At 37.5% G+C, this 22,224-nt stretch overlaps 1 protein-coding gene across 1 annotated transcript in view; it reads left to right on the top strand.

Moving 5' to 3' along the window:
- The first annotated feature begins 2,666 nt into the window (after positions 1 to 2,666).
- The window catches only part of gabrb4 (gamma-aminobutyric acid type A receptor subunit beta4), a 76,221-nt gene continuing 56,663 nt past the window's right edge, over positions 2,667 to 22,224 (top strand). The window contains exons 1-3 of the mRNA XM_065287271.2: positions 2,667 to 3,310; positions 3,398 to 4,094; positions 5,920 to 6,014. Of these exons, the coding sequence (XP_065143343.1) occupies positions 4,015 to 4,094; positions 5,920 to 6,014 (175 nt within the window). The 5' untranslated portion in view covers positions 2,667 to 3,310; positions 3,398 to 4,014. The remainder of the gene's footprint in view (positions 3,311 to 3,397; positions 4,095 to 5,919; positions 6,015 to 22,224) is intronic.

The following is a 22,224-nucleotide window of genomic DNA, read 5'->3' as shown; positions in this document are numbered from 1 at the left end:
TTAGCAATTTTGTATGGTGATGTAATGGCCTTCTGTCTGGGGTGTCTTTCCTGCTATAGACTCCAGACAGAAAGTGAATTGACAGATGGATGTTTGATGATGTTAGAAACTCAGATAAGACACAGATACAAAAAGATGCTTTTAAGCAAGTATTGATTTGATTCAAATTGTTAAACTAACTCTTTCCAGTTGGCGCTCATCAAAACTTCAGAATAAGTAAATACACTGAACTGATTGTATACATGTAACGCATATATTGTAGGCCTATGTCATATTTCATATGACAGTTTTAATGCAATAAAAAAAAACATCTGAGTACATATTTTGGATTGACCAAATGTATTTAAAATAAACAAATAAGAAAATAATATATTGTAAAAAGCAATAGATTATAGCTATACTACCCGTTCTCACCAAGATGCGTACAAATGACACGCAGTGTGATTATCGTGCAATAGATTCGCCAAATTCCGATTTCGCGTGCATATGATACGCCAGTCCTTCCCATTCACTTATATGGCGAATCGTTTCGTGTCGTTTTATTTATTGTTTTCTCATTTGTTTTCTGTTTTTTAAACCATTTTCGCTTGGGTTTAGGGTTAGATTTCAGATTTGTTTAAGTAGGTTATTTAATATACAGGTTTCTCTATATTTTTGTCTATATTTAAGCCATGGTCGCTTGGAGTTGGGGTTTGGGTTAGGGTGTCATTTTTATATAACAAAAAGTTGTTCTAACCCTAAACCCAAGCGAAAATGGTAAAAAAAACAGAAAACAAATGAGAAAACAATAAATAAAACGACACGAAACGATTCGCCATATAAGTGAATGGGAAGAACTGGCGTATCATATGCACGCGAAATCGGAATTTGGCGTATCTATTGCACGATAATCACACTGCGTGTCATTTGTACGCTTTTTGGTGAGATGGCTTAAACCAATCAAATCTTACAAAATGGCTACTTTGAACAACCACATTTGTACATTTTTGTACTTTTTATTTTCGCCCACAACGTTAAGGTTAGACTTCAATATTGTTTATTTTTCTAATAATCATACGTTTTTGCATGATTCACTTCACACAAATTCAGGCGAATAAGCCAACTCATAAGATCATGCTGGCTTAAATCTAAAAATAGATGATGCTTGTCATGATAAGTAGAATGATATGTTCTGGATTTTCATTGGATGGGAGCATAAGGTCGCTTCACCCCTGTTTTTCTACTTCTCCGTCAGAGAATTCTCTATGGAACATTGAGCACAACAACAATGGAGAGTCCAAGTGAATGACTTGAAACATAAGCGGCAAACTAGTACTAAAAGACAAAAGAATCGTGTACAGTGTGTCCAGAACATGTGTAATGTACTCTTACTACTAATGCACTCACCGCAGTGTTTTGTACAAGTTGAAGACCATATAGATTCTGCGGGGATTGTTCCAGAGGAAAAACAAACACAAGCAGTAGTAGTTTGTAATTTTGGTTAAGGCATAACGATGATGTTTTGCACTAGGATAGCATTGATGAGTTTATCATCTAAATATGATTAAGTCAAAATATTAGTAGTGCCATTGAAAATCATTAAAAACTTGCTGGGTGTTTTGTCTGGAAAATGAGTAATTCAGCAGAACTGAGTCTTGTCCATGGTGCTGAACAATTCAGTCCTACTCTGTTGCTGTCCATGGTGCTTAAAAATCCATTAAAGAGGACATATCACTTTTTTTATGTTTAAGTGCTATAATTGGGTCCCCAGTGCTTCTATCAACCTAGGTCATTGAAATTTGGCTCCCCTTGTGATGTCAGAAGGGGAAAATACCGCCTCTTAATCTGCACTATCCAACCATGGCACTGCCATTTAGTGCAGAGATCAGCTCATTGCATTTATGAGGACAAACCCAAAAACAGCACACTTTTGCTTACACCTACAAAGTGGCAATTTTAACATCCTATGATAAATTATGCACTCTGTGGACACCAAAGATGTATTTGACATCTTAAAAAAGTCTAATGAAATGCCCCCTTTATAAGCAAAATCCAGGCTTTTATCTTTAAAATAAAAGCACAACAAACCACAATTGTCTATTCAGTAGGTCTGTGCAATCTAGGATTCACCTTCCTTGTGACAAAGAGCGGAGCAGAACGTTTACTATTCTCAGCTCATTGAGATTCCATACACTGAACATACTACCTTGACCACTGCCCGGCAAATGTAAAAATCCTCTACACGTTACACAAACATATGTAAAGTCAAGAGGGTGTTACTGATATGGCTTGTAATGCCTTGTTAAACTAATCTCGTAAAGCGCAGCTGAACTAATCTAGATACCGCCGACGTCCGCCTATCCCTGTCCTTCATATCAACGTCCCTCGCATTTCAGCAGGGACTATCAGAGAGGACATGTTGCCCCATTAAAGAAGTCGACTGGGGGCTGAGGATGCCCACATCACTATCGGGCCTTCCTGTTCAGGAGATGCAACAGAGACGCCCTCAGCTCCTTTAAATGTGCCATCGAAACGCCACTGCTCTGCATCACTGCTCGCAGGGTTGCCTAGCAACTAGACAGCACATCGATGCCTGCATCCCTCATCTTCTGTGTAAAAATAAATGGGGAAAATTCACACTTCTTGTGCGTTTGTGCATTTTCCCCAAACCATTTTTATGGTTTATGATTTTTTTATCTTAATCTGTTGATTTACATAACATGCCTCGATGTTATAAACTGCATGTCGTCACGTGTAAAGAACAGCCCTAAATTCTAATGGCTTTTCATGCATAATTGTTTGCAAGCAATTTCAGGGTGAGCCGAACTGAAATATGTGACAAAGTGGCGGAAATGCATGAAAATGCATCGGGATACTCTGGCAGCATTTTAATAGGTTGCAGCGCGCCAGCCGACAAGTACAGACATCATTCCTCCGCGAGACAAGCGCGTGGACAGACAGCCTTTCCTCTTTAGTTCGCTTTCGCTTTTATTTTTTCAACAAACACCGGCATTTTATTCAGCACATTATTAAAGGACCATGTCCTTCTCTCTTGTTTTGAAAGCCAAGCGTGTAAGTCGGAGATTTGTGTTCCAGTCTTGATTATTTGTCTCGGTTGCTGGAGGTGTTTGTGCAATTGAAGTGTGTCATCATCTGTGCATTTGTTTCTCTCGTGAACAAGAGCAGAAAGATGCTCGGGGATTCAATCGAGAGATAAGGCGCCTTTTTCGCAAAGCCAGAGAAATCTTGGACATTTTCAATCATTTTCTTGTGATATCGCACGGTTTTTGGACCTACACTTGGCATTGCGTTTTTCCTTCTTCTTCTTTTTGTAAGGTTGTACTATAGACTACAAGCTCTGACGTCTGCATCAGATATTCTCTGCTGCATTTCTTTAAATGTGCATTTTTCTCCCCAGTGACTCTGAGAGGAAAATCTCGACCATCAGCAGTGGGGGATGCAGATTTCCTTTGGCTTTTTTCACCTCCACGCACCCCCAACCTTTACAGCTGAGGGAGGAAAATAAATACAAATATCAAATACAGTGGAGCATCCCCCCCTCTTTGAAGGAGCATCACTGGAGCCATGGCTGGTCCACAGCTTTGGACCTGGAAACTGCGACGACAGGTGTAGAAGACGACAGATTTCCTTCGTTTTTTTTCTTTTCTTTTCCATCGTTTTCTTTGGTTTGGGGGTTTCTCCATGGTTTGCCTCAAGAAGACTTTCCAGCACTTTTGCAGAAGCTGAGAGAGATGTCTGATCTTCTGGTGTTGATCGAGGGGGTCTCTGACCTGCACGGATTTCCATAGCTGAAGAAAAACAGCTGGGACCCATTAAAGATCCTTTTCAAGCATCTCGTTTTGCTTTGCAGGGCCATCACACATGTGTGCATCGGTGGTTTGATCGCAGTCATTCATTTGGCCTTTTTTCCTCCCATACCCTTTTGTTGGATTCTTTTGATTGTTATTATTTTTATCACATCAGTTTGGAGCAAGGCGGTTGGATTACTGAAACTGAATAAACGGATTTGTGGAAATGTTGGGTCCTCAAGAAGACAAATTATGTGGAATTGTTTCTGCTCTGGCAGCTTTGTCCTTTGTCTGCTTTGCACAAAGGTAAGAAAATGATGAAATTAAAATCATGGCAGTCGAATGCAATACATTTCGGTTATATCCAATGAGATAGCCTACCCAAGATGTTTCACAGTTACGCGCAATAAAGGGTACACAGTGTTTTCTTTTCTTATGCCACTTTTTTACCTGAATAAACACTTGAGGTTTGCGCGTGTGCTTGCGCGCGGCGCGTTCCCGCATATGTGTGAGAAACACGTTCGCGTTCATTGTAGTGCATAAATTAATAGCCCAAAACTAACATCATCATTTAATACTTGTTACTCGCCTTGCGTTTTCACAGTCAATCAAAACCAGGTCATAAGAAAGCTGTGTTTTGAATCTTATATGTTAAAGCCAACCCGTTATTTTGTAAACTACATATGTATTTTGATGCAAAATGTTAGTGAAATACAGATGCAATTGAGCAATGCATTTGCTCTCATCCACCCCCACCCGTGCCACCATGTCGCTGGCGCTAGAAGAGATCCATCATCATCCAGCCAATAAAAATAAAAACGACGACGCCTATCAGTCAATAATGGTTAATGACATGTGCTCACTCGTGATCGTCGAGATGCGAGGTGGGTTTGAAGCCATATCGAGGCCGACATTTAACAATACGCATCTTTTTACATCTCTCCATCTCAGTACTGGGTATGTGAAACACCTGTAATGGTGTCATGAGTGCCAAAGCCTAATTATACGTTCACCATTTCTGCTTTGACTCATTGCATAAAAATATCTTACTAATTCTGACAATGACATCTCATTGAAATAACTTAAAGGTGCATTCAATACACAATGTCTTCCATTTTGATGCTTGGCTATATTCATTTCGGTTCAGTGCGCTTGGCTGAGATTTGAAGAGTGGATGGTTTTGTATTTACTGTACATGCACAAATGATGGTACTGTGTGTCCCTATTTAACCATCAAAACAACAAGCTATGCTTTCAGGACAAAAATTAAAATAACAATCTTGAAAAAAGTAATAATGTACGCACTTTCTGATATTAATGTAAACAAAAATTTGGGGGGACAAAAATGGTTGCATGATTGGTCAAATTCTTCACAATCCTTGAGCAGGACTTTTATAGACCCCTTCATTTAGACTGTTATAAAACAAATAAACATGAAGTTGCATGTTGCTGACCACTACAACACTGACTGGTTCAACAGGTTGTTGCATCCATATGGTTTCAGATAATATGATGTATCAGTAACACTTTACAATAAAGTTATTTTTGTTAAAATGAATTAACAATGAACAATACTTCTACAGCGTTTATTAATCTTGGTTCATGTCAATTTTAACACTTTCTAATACATTTTTAAAAAGATGCACAGTGAACTAACAATAGTTGCTTTGGCATTAACTAACATTAACAAAGATTAATAAATGCTCTAAAAGCGTATAGTTTATTTTAGTTAATGCATTTACAATTCTCAACAAATACAACTTTAATGTAAAGCGTTACCGTTGTACCTTTCCATATATCGTATGACACAGTCAAGCGTTTTTATGAATATGTATACTGTAAATTGTAAGGTCAACTTTGAAAAGCCACCGTCAACAAATCTCTGAACAGAAATAAAACACTGTAAAATACATATAGATACCGTATATTTATGTAAATCATTAAGTACTAGATGTGTATTGCTCAACAGATAAACCTTTGTGTAGGCTATTCAGCCAAGCATGTTATAAGCAAAAATTATATCAATATGTCTCAATATATTAAATTAACAAAACATTTCTATGCTTTGAATCTATTTGATTCAAGTGCATTTTAATAAAACAAAATGTGTTTGCATTTCTCTCTCCTATAGCACCTCCACCGGAAATACCGGAATATCTGTGGCCAAGACGACAGTGGACAAATTGCTAAAGGGGTATGACATCCGTCTCCGGCCTGACTTCGGAGGTACACGTGATCCTTTCCTTACAATTTAGTCATTTTATATCTACCGATCAATATAAAAAAGTCACTTAACTTGCAATATAGAGACTAACATGATTACTGGCCGATGCAGGGTAAGTTTATATATATAAGTGCACTGCTGATTATAAATCTCCTGTGAAGGAATGTTTTGAAACCTCAGACGCAAGTGTGCAGCTGTATTGTTTATTTGTTGTGCGGACGACCGTTAATGTATTGAATTAAGCTCTTGGATCATCTCATGGTGTGAGGGTATCAAGCAAGCAGTTTTGGGACAAAACAACTTTTCTGTGTGATGTTTGTTTCGTGCCTTTGTATCCTGCGTTCTCACCCCTCCTGTCCTATAAAAAGTCGTGCCTGTGTTTGTCTCAGCACAAAGGCTGAGCACGTGGTTTTAGGTTGCACCTCGCGGTCTGTATTTCTGCACACGTTTACAATGTTGAAGGACACGAAGTTGAGGAAATTTTTCAAATATCCACAGGTTGTCCAGCTATTCATCACCAGGCGTCTGTTTGTCCCCTGATATTGCAAAGAGGCCATACATTTGCTACATAATGTACTTTACAATTTTGCCATTCAGCACCCTTCAGCAAATTACTGTGTGTTTCAGCACAGAAGCAAGTCTATTGTGAACTCTGCTAGAGACAGCAAAATCAAACCCAATACAGATCTGAGCAAGCGTATCTATCTATATTTACGTTTATGCATTTGCTAGACGCTTTTCCCTTCATCACTTACAGTCTTTTCCGGCTGTACGTATTCTTAGTACGAATCGAACCCATGACCCTCTTTCCATCTGTAGCCTCCGTCTATCCCTTCGCTCTATTTTTTCCACCCCTCACCCATTATTCATTTCCATTTGACAGTCTGCCACTATTCAAATATCATATATGCATTATTCATGCCATATTCACCCTACATATATTTACGTTTGTGCCGCACACCGGGCTATTCACCTCAATGCATTATTTTTGAAAGATTGTCTTGGTATACATGCCCGATATATGAATTATCGTCGGCTCTGCAGGAGACACAGACCAATACTAGATCATTAACGTAGGGATGATAGCGACGGCCCCTCCACAGAGCACTGATGTGAGGTCAGTTATCCTTGTAGCGGGAACGGCATCCGCTCCGGGAACTGTAGTCTATCACATCCTGATAATTCCATCATCAGTCAGAGTCTAACTCTCCTGACACAACTGCTGACCAACTTCAGCTTCAGGAGCGGCGTGCATTTTAATTGGACTCGGACCACAGCTATGCCAGCCAACGAGAGAGGGAGGGCGCGGGGGAAAAAAGAGATGGCAGGGAGAAGGATAGAGATGTTAAGAAAGAAAGAGGCCAGTTAGGCGGCCGGGAAACCAGGCCGACCTTAAAGACTTCTCTCCATCTCTTTGACCGACTGGAGGGATGGCCGCGGGGTTCGGTCATGATGTATTTGTGTATGTGTGCGCACCGCTAACGTCACACCACACACATGAAAGCGAAGCCTGCTTATGCATGCCTAAACACACACGCGCTGTCTCGTATGAATGATCCGAGTGCCAATCCTAACATTGGTTCATCATCAAAGCTCTGCCATTGCAAATCGCATGAAATAAAAATAGCTTTCAGTTGTGAGTCATTCCTTTAGATCAATGGTTAGAGCATTGTGTGAGCAACACGAAGTTGTGGGTTCAATCCCAGGGAACACACATAGTGATACAAGGAATTAATGCACTGGGGAAGTTGCTTTGGATAAAAGCATTTGCCAAATGCGTAAATGCAGTAACGCTTTATTTTATTACATGTACTTTATAAATTATGCATAAATACGTGCATATAACCCTAAACTTAACCCTTACCCTATAGTATGTTGTTAATTATAAGTACTCTGTATTTAAATATATCATTACTTTGTAACAGTGACACATTGAAATGAAGTGTAACCAGTTTATATTTTTCGTATAATATAGGAACATTTCTATATTTTTTCCAAAGCTGTGATGATACACAATAATAAAAATGAAATATCGTTAAGACTGATGAAAATTTCTGTCCATCCAAAAGTAATAAGCACTGATAATTAAACAGACACTATTAAGAAACTAAGTGAAAAACTCTTCTACTTGTAGATAATTGGTTGGCTCGCTTCTATGCACATCAACAAAACATCACTTGAAACGCAATGTTGGTTTTTGGCAGACTGGTGAAAACCTTTGTGTTTAGATGCGACACTGCAGTTGGCCAATCTGACTGGAGCTTGATGTTTTCAGAAGTCTTTTCCTTCTAATGTGCTGTCTGAGACTGCAGTCCAAAGAACCAATGAAATTTCACTGTCAGAAATAGAAAGCAACCAAAACAAAGTCCCTGCATCCGAAATCGCTTACTGTGTCAGTACGTACTAAAATAGCAACGGCGTAGAACCTACCCACGACTATAAATCGCCCTTAAGTAGTCAACTTGGATGATGTTAAACAAGTGGAATTTAACCACTTGGAACAGCTGTTTTGCTCTTATGTATGTACATTTGAATAGAGTCGTGTAACTGCTTTCCGACATTTTTGAATATGGCGACACCTCTCCGAGACCTCGTTGGGCGACTCTTCTCCTGGGCGCTAAAGAGACCCGGAGGCCATCAAATGCACACTTCAAAATCTGGCCAGACGTAGTAGGACATCTGGGTAGTTTTTCAAATACTATGAATTTGGATATACTACTCGCTTCACCTACTGATTTTCACCAACCATATTGTATGAAAGTAGACAATTTTGGATGCAGCAAATCTCTTCCTACTTGTTGCAGCTGGTTAGGATAAAATTGCAGATTTGCACAGAAAATAGCAAAACAGCAAAAATGCCTTCATTATAATTAGAGCCTGACTGTTTATCGTTTTGCCATTTTATATATCTGTATCAATGTATATGCTGCAGATATACATTTTTTGTTTACAGAACATTCTCCATTGTTTGCTACTGGCGACTCAGGTCACTCACTGTAGTGTCACAGCCAAACCTTTCACTTCAGTCAGTGGTCTCTTGTCTTGAAGACAGTCAAGCGGTGTCTTCACAACATTTACACCTGGTATTTAGACACGCTTTGGGTCGATTAGATTATACGTGGACGAGAGAGACACAATCCCGTTTACACTTAGTGTTTTTAATCCATTCACTTGCGAGTTGTTAAAGCGCGAGCGGGAGAAATGACGTGTTTAAACTGACTGCTTGTGTTGTTACTGAACTTTCTTCATGAAAGTCTAAAGTCCACGCAGAACACTGTGGGTTCGCGTTAGAAGTCCGGACTGGTATAAAAACATTGTGCAGTATGTTGTCATTCAAGCATGGTCTTCTTCTTAATACAAGTTCAATTTAACTTATTCTCGTCCCTTAAAACTGTTAATAATTCAAGTAGGTTATTTGTACTGTTTGTGTTATTTATAATAAGTGAAGTCAAGTTTACTGTTAAGTGCACTTATGGCAGACTCAAAGTTAAAAAATAAAGTTTATAGTTAAATTGTTAAACACCCTGCCTATATTACAGTATATATCTTTGTCACGTCAATATAAGTGTTGCCGTTAACACCACATTTGTGCGATCACTGCAAAAAAATATTTATTTATATACAGTATATTCTGTTAATGTATATATTGTAGTGTACTCTATTTACAGTACTAGTAAAACGTTTGGACACACTTACCATTTGTGTGCCCAAACTTTTGACTATTGACTTATCACTACAAGTGGTTCTTGGCTCGAAATCGTAGAGGAACCATTTGAAGTGCTATATAGCACCGATGAAGTACCTGTGTAGCAACGCTCTTTAGTGCTATGTAGAACCATATGTGGTGCTATAGTGGTGCTATAGATGGTTTCAGCAGTAACAACATAAACAAGCGGCTTTCGTGGTCCACACGTAACTTCCGGTAAACTTGGCTGAGAATACATAACAACAAAGTCTTTAAACGTAGTTTATTTATATAACAAGCAAAAAACAACAACACGTAAATTACCTAGGAAACAAACAAAAAAATTGTTATTTTAGACGAGGTAAATGTTCAAGAGTTCAGTTTAGCAATTAGTCAGACCATTAAGAAAACCTGAAATCAGAGGTAAAGTTCGGACCAGATGCATATCTCGTCACCACACGTGCGTCTGACGAAACCATCTATACTGTATGACCCCTGTACGGTTCTTCATAGGTGCTTTATACAGTAGGTGCTATATAGAAAAATGGTTCCTCTATGATTATGAGCAAAGAACCACTTTTAGTGCTATTTAGCAACGTTTGTTTTTAGAGTGTAATGTAGTATATGTGTACTGTCTTATACAGCCCAGTCTCACGAAATTTCGTTATATAGTCACTTATTTTTTTGATTCTTTTTTCGTGCTATTATCACGAAATTTCGTGTTTTTTCATGATCGTATAACGAATTCCTGTTTTCGTGTGATTATCACGTATTGGTTACTCAACTGTTTTGTCCTATTTTCTTACCATTGTCGCTTCGGTTTAGGGTTAGATTTACATAAAATGACATCCCTAACCAAACCCAACTCTAACCCCAACGCCAGGCGACATATAAAAAAATAAATCAGAAAAAATAGTATAAACCAATATATAAAGTGACTTTCTAATGCAAGCACCAAATCTAACCCTAAACCGAAGCGACAATGGTTTAAAAATAGGAAAAAGCAGTTGAGTAACCAATACGTGATAATCACACGAAAACAGGAATTCGTTATACGATCACGAAAAAACACGAAATTTCGTGATAATAGCACGAAAAAAGAATCAAAAAAATACGTGACTATATGAGACTGGGTAGGTCTTATAATATACACATAAAGAATATTGGCCAATATATCGTTATCTGACTAGTTTTTACTCCCTATGATCTATATCGGTATCCCCCCCCCCCAAAAAAAAAAAAACCATATCGCTTGGGCTCTAGTTCTAATCAATTAAACTTCTTCATTGAAGATGAAGTTGAATACATCTGTATGTATATATATATGTTGCTAATCTTATCAGGCTTACAGTTGACTGGTCCTTGTTTGTTAATGCTGCAGCTTTGACACTTTCAGTATAGATAGAGTCGAGCAGTGCAGCACAATGCGTCATCACAAATATCAGTTTGATAAGCAACTTATGCAGATTCAGACCTTAGTAGAACCTACAACAGAAACATTGCTGAAAAGCTTGTTTTGTTACTCTTCATTGGTTTATCAGCAGATGTATTGTGTTAGGTTTTTGGCTTTGGCTGTAGATTTCAACAAATATAGGCAGAAAAGTACCTGCAGAAAACCACAGGGATGGAAACATGCATGATACCGATACATCCAGAGATCTATGAGAGATCTGTGAGTTCATGCAATATATGAAGAAACCCTCTTAGTGTGTCTAACATGTTTTTTTTTTTTTTGTAAATAAGCATTTTTTATCAGACTAATGGATACCAACCAACCGATATTTCTGAATGACCTGAGGCAAGGATTAAAGTGAAAGTGTTTGATGACCGTATAATTCATGCTGACATCATTCAGTTGATATCAGTATCTCATTTTTGATGGAGTTGACGTTTAGCGGTTTTTGTATCTGAGCCCATGATGCTGATGTTGGGGACATGATGTGGATGCTGTTGCCATCCATGTGCTTGTAAACAACATTTTGGGTACAATTCCTACATGCTGCATGTATCATAAAAGGTTTGACTGTCAGTGTAGGATGAAAGGAATTGAGCTATTTTCTAGAATCTTCTGACAGATCCTATAACAAAATAAAACCCATAAGTGAATGATTTGAAAAAACATTCATATAGGCAGCAATTCTAGTTGCAACACAAACAGCGCATATTAGAAATTCAACTGATTCTGAAACAGATTTTTTCCCTATTTTGCTTAGGTAATGATGCAATGCTCTGATAAGCATAGAAATGTTCGGCACAAACAAATAGGGGATAAAATAGATTAAACAATTGTATAGACATTTCATATCTATTTTTAATTCAAGTATCCTTCGACTTGAACAATGAATTCACCATGAAGTATACATGTGATGCTGCCTTGATCTTAGTGGGCGAAGTATTGTTTCTTCTTGCATTTTGTAACAGCTTTGTTTTTGGAGAACCTTAAATAATGTTTATGCAACTCGTTATAGAAACGTTATAGAAAGAGGATCTGATGATGACTTCAGTTTGTTCAAGTGGCCTACGAATGTTATACATGCCAGTAAATCTCATTTAACTTATATGGACTGTTTGCTTGGTTGCTATACATCATGGATTTAATCACTATTTAGTTGCTTTAGTCCTTGACATGGTAGTCCACTTGAGTGCTTATTTCATCCACATCTAAAGCATTTAACCGTTATAAGAGGGCACATGGAAAAACAGCACCTATTTTTGAGTTGTGGACATGAGTAATGGTAATGGAGAGGGCTATAGCAAAGTCTTTGTGAACTGAAAGTTGCAGTTGTGACGTATTTTCGACCATTGAAATAGAAAAGTAAGTTGTGGCTTGTTTTTTCCATTCATAATTGACTGCATTTAGAAATCCAGTCAGCATTTTATTCAGAAATGGAGTAATTGGAGAATCTTCTGGACTTTAGAGCGAAGCACTTTTTCAAAAAGTTCACAAAAAAACAAAACAAAAAAAACTGCAGGACAGTATGTAGTACAAGTGTGCTTACATAGTAAATATGGTCAATTTTAGTTTCATTTAGAATTTCTAACACCACCAACCAGTATAGTTGTTTAACCTGCAGTAACTGCATCTAATCCCTATGGAAAAATGACAATGGAAAACGCTTATTTTGCTTCATGTAAATGAAACCGAATTCCCCATTGTCTTAAAGAGGAAGACACTGAATTAATTACAGACCGTGCCGGCCTTATTTATAACCTCAATAATCAGGGCAGCTTGCATGTGAAGGTCTCCGAGGACCCTGAATTTATGAGATTGCTGTATCTCATTTCAAGTCATCCTATCTAACAAAAGATGCCTCCATGTGCCCAGGTCCGGCTCTGTCGCCGGGGCCCATTTATGTGCCGCCCATAAAAAACATGCTGAAAGTTTAATCAACAGAATGGAACATGGATGCAGTTGCCTAGATACGCGACATGTCACACCCGAGGCTGTAAATCAACTTCATGGGCTTATTCTCTTTAAATGTTTCCATGTCATCCTTTATAATAGTACTGATAACTTTAATTATTATTATTATTATTATTATTGATCAAATTTACATTGTGGAAAAACAGCAATTACTCACGAATGAATGTTTAGATTTTGCTTGGAAACCCTTGTACAAATCATATAAAATATTTACAATGTTGAGAAATGTACTTTTATACTTTAATCTAAAAAACATAATTAAAACAAATCCCAACCTTATCTATTTTTTTAAGTCTACTCAACTTTTTATTTTCTTTGGTGATCAATAGTGCTTTGATTTGACCCATTTTACTTTTTTGTGTGTTTTTGTGTTTTAAGTGTTGTTTTATTTGTTTTAAATTAAATATATAAATCCTTTCTCACACAAACTGCTTTTAAAATAATGGACAATTTACTGTAATTACACTAAATAAATGTAAATTCACAAATGAAAACAAATACAAAGTAATTTAAAAACTGAACAGCAGCATTTACATTACTAAATATTTAGTTAACCTAAAATGCCCTGCAGTGACTTCTGTGTGTGGATTAAAACAATGAATCTTATTTTTATTTGTTCATTTACACAAACTATCCAAGTGTACTGATTCATTAACATTTTCTAATGCCTCCAAGCTGCATGTGCAATAAAGTGTTATATAAAAACATCAATGCAGCATTTTATAATGCTAGACTGCTTCTTTTTGGATAAATCAGCTTATTACTTAAAATGCAACTTGATTGTGTAAGCAGTGCAAAAAATGCACAAAAAATATTGTAGTGATGCAAGTTGTAGTTCATTATTTCCAAATACCGATTATTATTAATATAAATACTTGTTATCGTTATGTTTTTTTTTTTTGTCTAATCTCAGAGCAATGAGGCAGATTCGGTGTAAATTTGTAAAGTTGTGACTAATTGTTTTTATTTCCACATTGCGAGGAGTCACATTATCAACCGTCTGGCACTACAGTGAACAGAACCACAAGCATGTGTTCAACAAACACAAACCTGAGCAAACAAAATACACATTCATCTGTACAAATGAAATCATCCGCACACATATTTTCTCCCAAAATTATGTCACGTTTGCTCTCATAGGCACACAGGAACAATCATTTATCGGGTTTCATGAAGGACAAACACATATAGGGCATTCTGACAAAAAAATCTGAAAATCATTTTGACTCAGACTCTTATCACGGACTGCCTGTATGCCATGATTCAAATCCAAAACCAATCAAATGTACCTGCATTTTTTTTCTGACAGTTGTTGTGTTTCCATTGTTCCAACTGTACAAAGTGAAGTTGCGAGCTAAAAATAGGGCCAATTGAAACTTGCCAATTTGCTAAAAACTCCCATACTCGCAAAAAATTGTTAACACTCGCATACATTTTTTTTTAGGCTATTTGTAAAAATGAATCACAAAATTTAACAGAAACTTTTGCATTTACAGCTCACCTGACATGCCTAAAAGTCACATGATTACTTTAAAGATGCAAAATTATGGCATAACCTCCTAGAAATACCTGGCTGCTCCCAAATATAAGTATAAACATACTAACATGCATCACTATAATTTTACCATTTTAGTCACATATGATAGGTTAATCATTTTGTCATTTTGTAATATTTTTTTTTATCAACATTTAGACAATATTGCAAAGTTTTGTGGCAATCTGTAATGGAAACCAGTTTATTGTAGCATGGATATAAGCAAACTATGAAGGAGTACACTGCAAAAACAAAGATTGCCATTGATGAGTTAACTCGTCAATTAAGAAAAAAACGCTTCCCTGCCAATGACGAGTTTTTCTTGCCATCCGTATTTTATGCTATTATCCACCATGTGGCGCTCTTACCTAACTTACCAAAACCCAGAAGTATTCCCTTTGGGCAAACAGTTCTTAAAATTAAGTATTTTTGAAGAAACCTATCCATATTTGAGAGGTGATATAAAAAGAACAAATGAACTTAGGATGAAATATATTTTTTATTGAAAGCAGAGGGTCTGTTCTTTCATTTGGCATTAAATCATAAAAAATGCTGGCACTTGCTGGTAATTTTTTTTAAACGCTGACAAGGAAAGAGTTAAAATTTTAAAAGTTGTTGTGTCAACTGCTATTTTTAAATTGAATTAACTCAACATTTTAAAGGTATAGTGGAAGATTTTCTTTTTCTGGGTGGATCATCAAGACTATTGGACATCCTAGTTGTCAATCATTTTGATGATATGTTTATGTAAGGCCGTCGTACGTGCTCGTCCCTATAGGTTCGCTTTCTGCTCATGCGCACGTTCAGGTGTATATGTGTGGGCTACGGTTTCAGCCATTCAATGAAGCTTGCATTCTCACTGTATTTTTTCAAAATGTCTGAGGGTCGCAAGAGAAAAAGTGTTTACGAATTGTATGACAAGAAGAGAAGGCCTTTGAAGAAAGGCCAGAGTGTTTTTGGGAGAATATTTTACGCAGATTGGGCTTCCCACTGATGCCTCAGTCCAACCTAGTCTCACCCCATGGCATCAATATTTGACGACACTTGACCATGCGTCAATATGTTGATGCGGAGGGTATACCTTTCGCGTCATTTTTTGACGAACTGGGGACTTCAATACTATTACGTCCGTTGCATTCTCTTTCCTATTTTCTTACCATTTTCACGTCGGTTTAGGGTTAGATTTACATAATGACATCCCTACCCAAACCTAACTCTAACCCCAACGCCAGGTGACAACTGTTTAATTTCGCATACACTGTTTAATTTTGCGTAATCTAACCCTAAACCGACGCGAAAATGGAAAGAGAATGCAACGGACGTAATAGTATTGAAGTCCCCAGTTCGTCAAAAAATGACGCGAAAGGTATACCCTCCGCGTCAACATATTGACGCATGGTCAAGTGTCGTCAAATATTGACGCCATGGGGTGAGACTGTGTAGCTCAGTCGCAAAGTTTCTACTAGACAGGTAAAGTCATGCTATTTGGAGAAATCCATTTAAAATCACTGCTAGTAAAAGTTGATGTAAGCTATGATTAGCGATGCTAGCCATGTCAAACAGAGTGAAGAGAAGAACTAGACTCGTGCATGCTCTCTCTCGTGCACACTTTTAATAGGCGTTCCTCTCTCTGGAGCAGTTAGAGTGTTGCGCATGTGCATAAAAATATACCTTTAAGACAACCAGGTAAATTACTTTTTAAGTTGAACCAACGTTTTTACAGTGTTGTTTATCTACAAAAAGTAAATTCTGTATTTTTTTCTTATCCCTATGGGTTGAGATAGCAACGCAGATTTTTTATAAATAATGGCTTAGATTTAAGATGATGTGAAAGTGAATTTTCATATGGGGATATTTATAAACTAACGCTTTTATTTAACATCACAGACAAGTTGCTTCTTATTGCCAAACTGAGAACCATTTAGTTTCAACTCCCCAATAACAATGAAATTCGGCTTTTAAAACTCGAAACTCCCAGTTCAACACTTACTGTACTTACACCCTCCACCTAAATCAGATTATCTGTACTTACTGTACGCTGTGGTAGATAATCTCAAATCAAAATGAGGGGTGTCCTGCTAGGGGTGTCCACAGAAAGGCCCTGAAGGATTAGACCTACAGTCTAACAGAAAGACCATTGAAATGAAACTGTGAAGGCCGCTAATTACATTATCTTTGAGGAGCTCACCATTTTACCCAAGATGTAAGTGGCCCCCGTGGACTGCAGGATATCTAATAAAAAGCAGTGGCCTGTAAATTGTAGCAGTAAGTGTTTTGCCTGGGCTGGGTTATCAGCGTCTCCTTCAACTTTAATACTGTGGGCAATGTTTTAAAAGCTTTGTTACATCAACACTGACTAAATTACGTTTGGATTTGAGGAAAAGTAATGGGAATGGCTCAGCCGCACTGTAAGTGTAATAAACTCGTAATAAGTGATGAGAAAACAGTTATTTGGTGTTTTTAGTTATTACGTTTAGGTATGTTTATATTTGGATGGCCTTTTTATGCAACTCAAAAATCTAAATGTAATCATAACTATGTTTAAGAAATCGAATGAATAAAGCATGAAATTAGATTAGAGCAATTTAACAGTATTTGATTGAAATTAATCTACTCAGCCAACTGTTCACTAGCTGAGAGGTTGGAGTGAACTCTCATGTACAACTATAATGAAAACAAACACTTATTTATGTGTATTCATGCATTTATATATAGGCTAACATATGTGACCTGTCTTAAAGGGAACCTATTTCTTTGCTAAAAACAACATTATTTTGTGTATTTGGCACAGTGTTTTGTGGTTTATGGTCAAACAACACATTATTTTACACATACTGTGCATATTTGTAGCTCCAGATTTCCCTCTCTTCCCTAAAACGCATAGATTTTGTATAAAACTCATTGATTTGAAAAGCACTGTCCCTGAACTGGCCCAGGATTTAAACTGTTGCCTACAATCTGTGTGTTTGTTGTAGCCCAAGAAAAGAGATTTACGTTGTAGATGATAACTTTTGTCATTGTATACTTTGGGGTTTGTACCTTTTGCATATCGTTAACATGTACTAATACACACTTACACACCAAAGGAAATGTTAAATCGTGAATCAAACCATAGGTGCTCTTTAAGGGTGCTTTCACATATACACTGTTTAGGTCGGCCCAAATTACGTGTCGCTCTGAGTACGGTTCGTTTGGGTCAGTGTGAACACAACAGCCGCAATCGGGTGCGCACTAAACGACCGCTCCGAGACCGCTCTAAACAGGTGGTCTCGGAGCGGCCGTCGCCGAACTATGGGGCGACCCACCTGTGGTGTGAACACTGCTGGACCTCGGGCCGAACCAAATACAGGAAGTTCTCCACATGTTTGAGCCACTGGGCTTTCGTTGTGACGTGAGCCGGGTGTTATATTGTGGGTTAACAACAAACAAGCCAATCCTGGTCCATTGCATAGAGATTCGCTGTCTCCTTTACGTTTGAGCTGATGATTTTATAAATGCATAGCTGTCCTCCACACACAAATAGTGACATTACGGGCTTTTAGCAAACGGCTCCGTGAGAAAGGCTTTAGTAGAACAGCTACGCAATTTCACTTAAAGCAAAGAAACTTTGCAAAGACGTACATCGTTTATCTCCACATCTTGATAGCTGCGCTCTCCCTGTCAGGCTGGTTGTCGTGGTAACGTGGGGGGGGTCATGAGACAGTAAGAGCTGTCAGAGACCAATGACAGCGCTGACCGTTGTCACATGGTGTACGGTGCGGCATTTCGCATTTAGAGTACAGTAAAAAAATATGTGAACACGGACCGCACTAACTGAAAAATTATAAAATGTATTTTGGTGCGCACCAACATATGTGAAAACACTCTAAGTCGCATGTGTATATTTGCAGAAATAGCCAACAATACGCTGTATGGGTCAAAATCATACATATTTATTTGATGCCAAAAATCATTAGGTTATTATGTTAAGATCATGTTTCATGAAGATATTTTGTACATTTCCTACCGTAAATATATGGAAAAAAAACATTTATCATAAGTAATATGTTTTGCTAAGGACTTTATGTGAACAACTTTAAAGGCGATTTTCCTTAAAATATTTTTGTTTGTGTCTTTTGCACCCTCAGATTCGTAGATTTTCTAATAGTTGCATTTCTGCCAAATATTGTCCTATACCAACCAGAGGTGGAAAAAGTAATAACATATTGTACTCAAGTAAAAGTAAAGTTACTTTAATAACATTTTACTTAAGTAAAAGTAAAAAGTAAGTCATTTTAATTTTACTAAAAAGTAAAAGTTACTTTTTTACAGCGGGGAGAGGTGGAGGATTCTAGTATAGTTCAAAAAAGGACAAGGGAATATTAATCTCAAACTAGTTGTTTTTAATTGTAGGAACATCTTTACAATTAAAGTGCAATAACAAAAAGTTAATAAAATAAAAAGCTTTTTTAAACTAAGAAACATTTATGGAATTGTTTATTGATTTTTACATGTGAGTTATGCACTTTTGAAGGTGGTAAGCAGCTGGTAATACAATCACTATAGTAAGGTTGTAATTTATGTATTGCTGGTAACATACATTATTTTATTAAACTATAGTTTAAATGAGCTTATAATGAGATGAGTGCCATGGCTATATACTTTTGACACGTTTATTGTCTTCTAGCTTCCCTGACCTGCGTACCTCATGTCTAAGACCTTTATTCTTCTTTCACTCTCTCTCTCTCTCTCTCTCTCTCTCTCTCTCTCTCGTTCTCTCTCTCTCTCTCTCTCTCTCTCTCTCTCTCTCTCTCTCTGCAATGTCTAATGACCTGCGCATTCTCGAGGATGTTCTGAAGTTGTGTTTGACTTGACGCGAAGACCTCGGATGATAATGCGCATGGTATTAAAAACGCATCGTGCAATTGAGCAGTAAAAACCCGGTCGGCAATTTCGTACTCAAAGCATGAATCCTACCTTTCTTAGGAATGAAACACTCGCTTCGCGTCAGTGGAAAGTGGTCGCTTAAATATGACCAGGGGTTTCTTTCATAAGATTTGAACTGAGGCGGGTCTGCATTAGCGCGCGCCTGTCTCGTCCGTCTCCATGGTTCTTTTTGCGCATTCCCGCCCATCAATCATCCGTTGCACGTCTTTTCACCTTGCTTTTTTAAAATATTTTTTACTCAGTAACGGATATGATTTAAAATGTAGCAAAGTACAATACTTTAAACAAAACATACTTAAGTAAAAGTAAAAGTACAGATTTGAAAAACTATTCAAAAAAGTAAAAGTACACAAAAAAACTACTCAATTACAGTAACGTGAGTAAATGTAATTCGTTACTTTCCACCTCTGATACCAACAACCCACACATCAATGGAAAGCTTATTTATTCAACTGTGATGATGTATAAATCTCAATTTAAAAGTTTCGTGGTTCAGGATCACATATGTAAGACATTCTGTTGTTGTTCCCAGTCAGGGACTACTAAAAGTAAAGCTTTTAGTAATTAAACTTTATGAAAGTTGCGTTAAAACATACAGTGGTATGAAAAGTGTTGGCCCCCTTACCGATTTCTTTTTGCATGTTTGTCACACTTTAATGTTTCAGATCATCAAACTAATTTAAATATTAATAAAATATTACACAAGTAAACACAGCATGCAATTTTTAAATGAAGGTTTATATTATAAAGGGAAAACAAAATCTGGCTGAAGCCAACTTGGATTCTGCAGCAGGACAATGATCCAAAACACACCAGTAAGTCCACCTCTGAATGGCTGAATCAAAACAAAATGAAAACTTTGAAGTGGTGTAGTCAAAGTCCTGACCTCAATCCTATTTAGATGATGTGGCATGACCTTAAAACGGCGCTTCATGCTCAAAAACCCTCCAATGTGGCTGAATTACAACAATACTGCAAAGATGAGTGGGACAAAATTCCTCCACAGCACTTTAACAGACTCAATGCAAGTTATTACAAATGCTTGATTGTAGTTGTTGCTGCGAAATGTACCCAAACCAGTTATTAGGTTTAGGTGGCAAACACTTTTTTTTCATTTAAAAACTGCATGTTGTGTTAACTCGTGTTATATTTGATTAATATTTAAATTAGTTTGATGATCTAAAACATTAAAGTGTGACAAACATGCAAAAAAAAAAAAAATCAGGAAGGGGGCCAACACTTATTTCACACCACTGATTTTTTTGCTTAAATATTTGTATTGGTGGTAACTGTTTTACTAACACAGTCTCACCCCATGTCGTCAATATTTGACGACACTTGACCATTCGTCATATGTTGACGCGAAGGGTATACCTTTCGCGTCATTTTTTGACGAACTGGGGACTTCAATACTATTACGTCCGTTGCATTCTCTTTCCTATTTTCTTACCATTTTCGCGTCGGTTTAGGGTTAGATTACGCGAAATTAAACAGTCTACGCGAAATTAAACAGTTGTCACCTGGCGTTGGGGTTAGAGAGTTAGGTACGCGAAATGAAACAGTTGTCACCTGGCGTTGGGGTTAGAGTTAGGTTTGGGTAGGGATGTCATTATGTAAATCTAACCCTAAACCGACGCGGAAATGGTAAGAAAATAGGAAAGCGAATGCAACGGACGTAATAGTATTGAAGTCCCCAGATCGTCAAAAAATGACGCAAAAGGTATACCCTTCGCGTCAACATATGACGAATGGTCAAGTGTCGTCAAATATTGACGACATGGGGTGAGACTGGGTTGGTTTTACAAAAGCAATAATGTACTCACTGCTTTGCTGTATCGTATACAAGTCACGACTGAAGGGGTTGCATTGACTCCTCTTTGCGTCATGCCTAACAACACACTAGCCTCAAGTACCTTAGTATTAAAAACATTTGATTATTTATTATTTATTTTGTAATCAACTGTTGTATTATTTACTGATGGCATGGCATCTTTTGTCATGTTCTGAGCTGAAGATTTAAACATATAAGCATGCCGCTACGTCTCATGTGTACATTTATATTGCAGGGCCGATATATAATCCAAATGGTTGCCAAGCCCTAGACAAATAGCAGTGCAGAGTAGCCAGAGGGCGAACCATCTCATTAACACTGTGATTTACTATCACAGCCCTCCACAACAGTGTGTGCGCACTTGTATGTATGTGTGTGTGTTTGATGATATGTAGCCGCTCTGATACGTACAAGCTGACACGTCTTCAAGCTTAATGCATTGCTGTGCATTACATGCGAATGTCACAGTCAAGGTGCTTTGGATGAACATTAACTTAAAATGATGCATGTGTATGCACACTGTCTTAAATGTTCCAGCAAGTTTACTATGATGCCCCACTCTCGAAGGCTCTAAGGATGCTGTGTAAGAAAACTACAGTATGTAAAACTGACGTTTGTTGTGATTTTAGGACGAACTCATTACTAGCCCTTGCAGTTTCTCTTTATCGTACCCGCCACAGAATCTGTTGCCAGAATTGACCGGCTGATATCAACCCATAGCTGCACAAGCTTGGCATGTTCATTACCACTGAAAATAATTTACATGCTTATTGCTTATAAAGTATATACTTATAAAAACAACAAACCTTTTG

Source organism: Paramisgurnus dabryanus, chromosome 18 (genome assembly GCF_030506205.2).
Source record: "Paramisgurnus dabryanus chromosome 18, PD_genome_1.1, whole genome shotgun sequence".
Lineage (NCBI taxonomy): Eukaryota > Metazoa > Chordata > Actinopteri > Cypriniformes > Cobitidae > Paramisgurnus > Paramisgurnus dabryanus.
The sequence above is the reverse complement of the archived record's forward strand: the minus strand, read 5'-3'. Positions and strand labels throughout refer to the sequence as shown.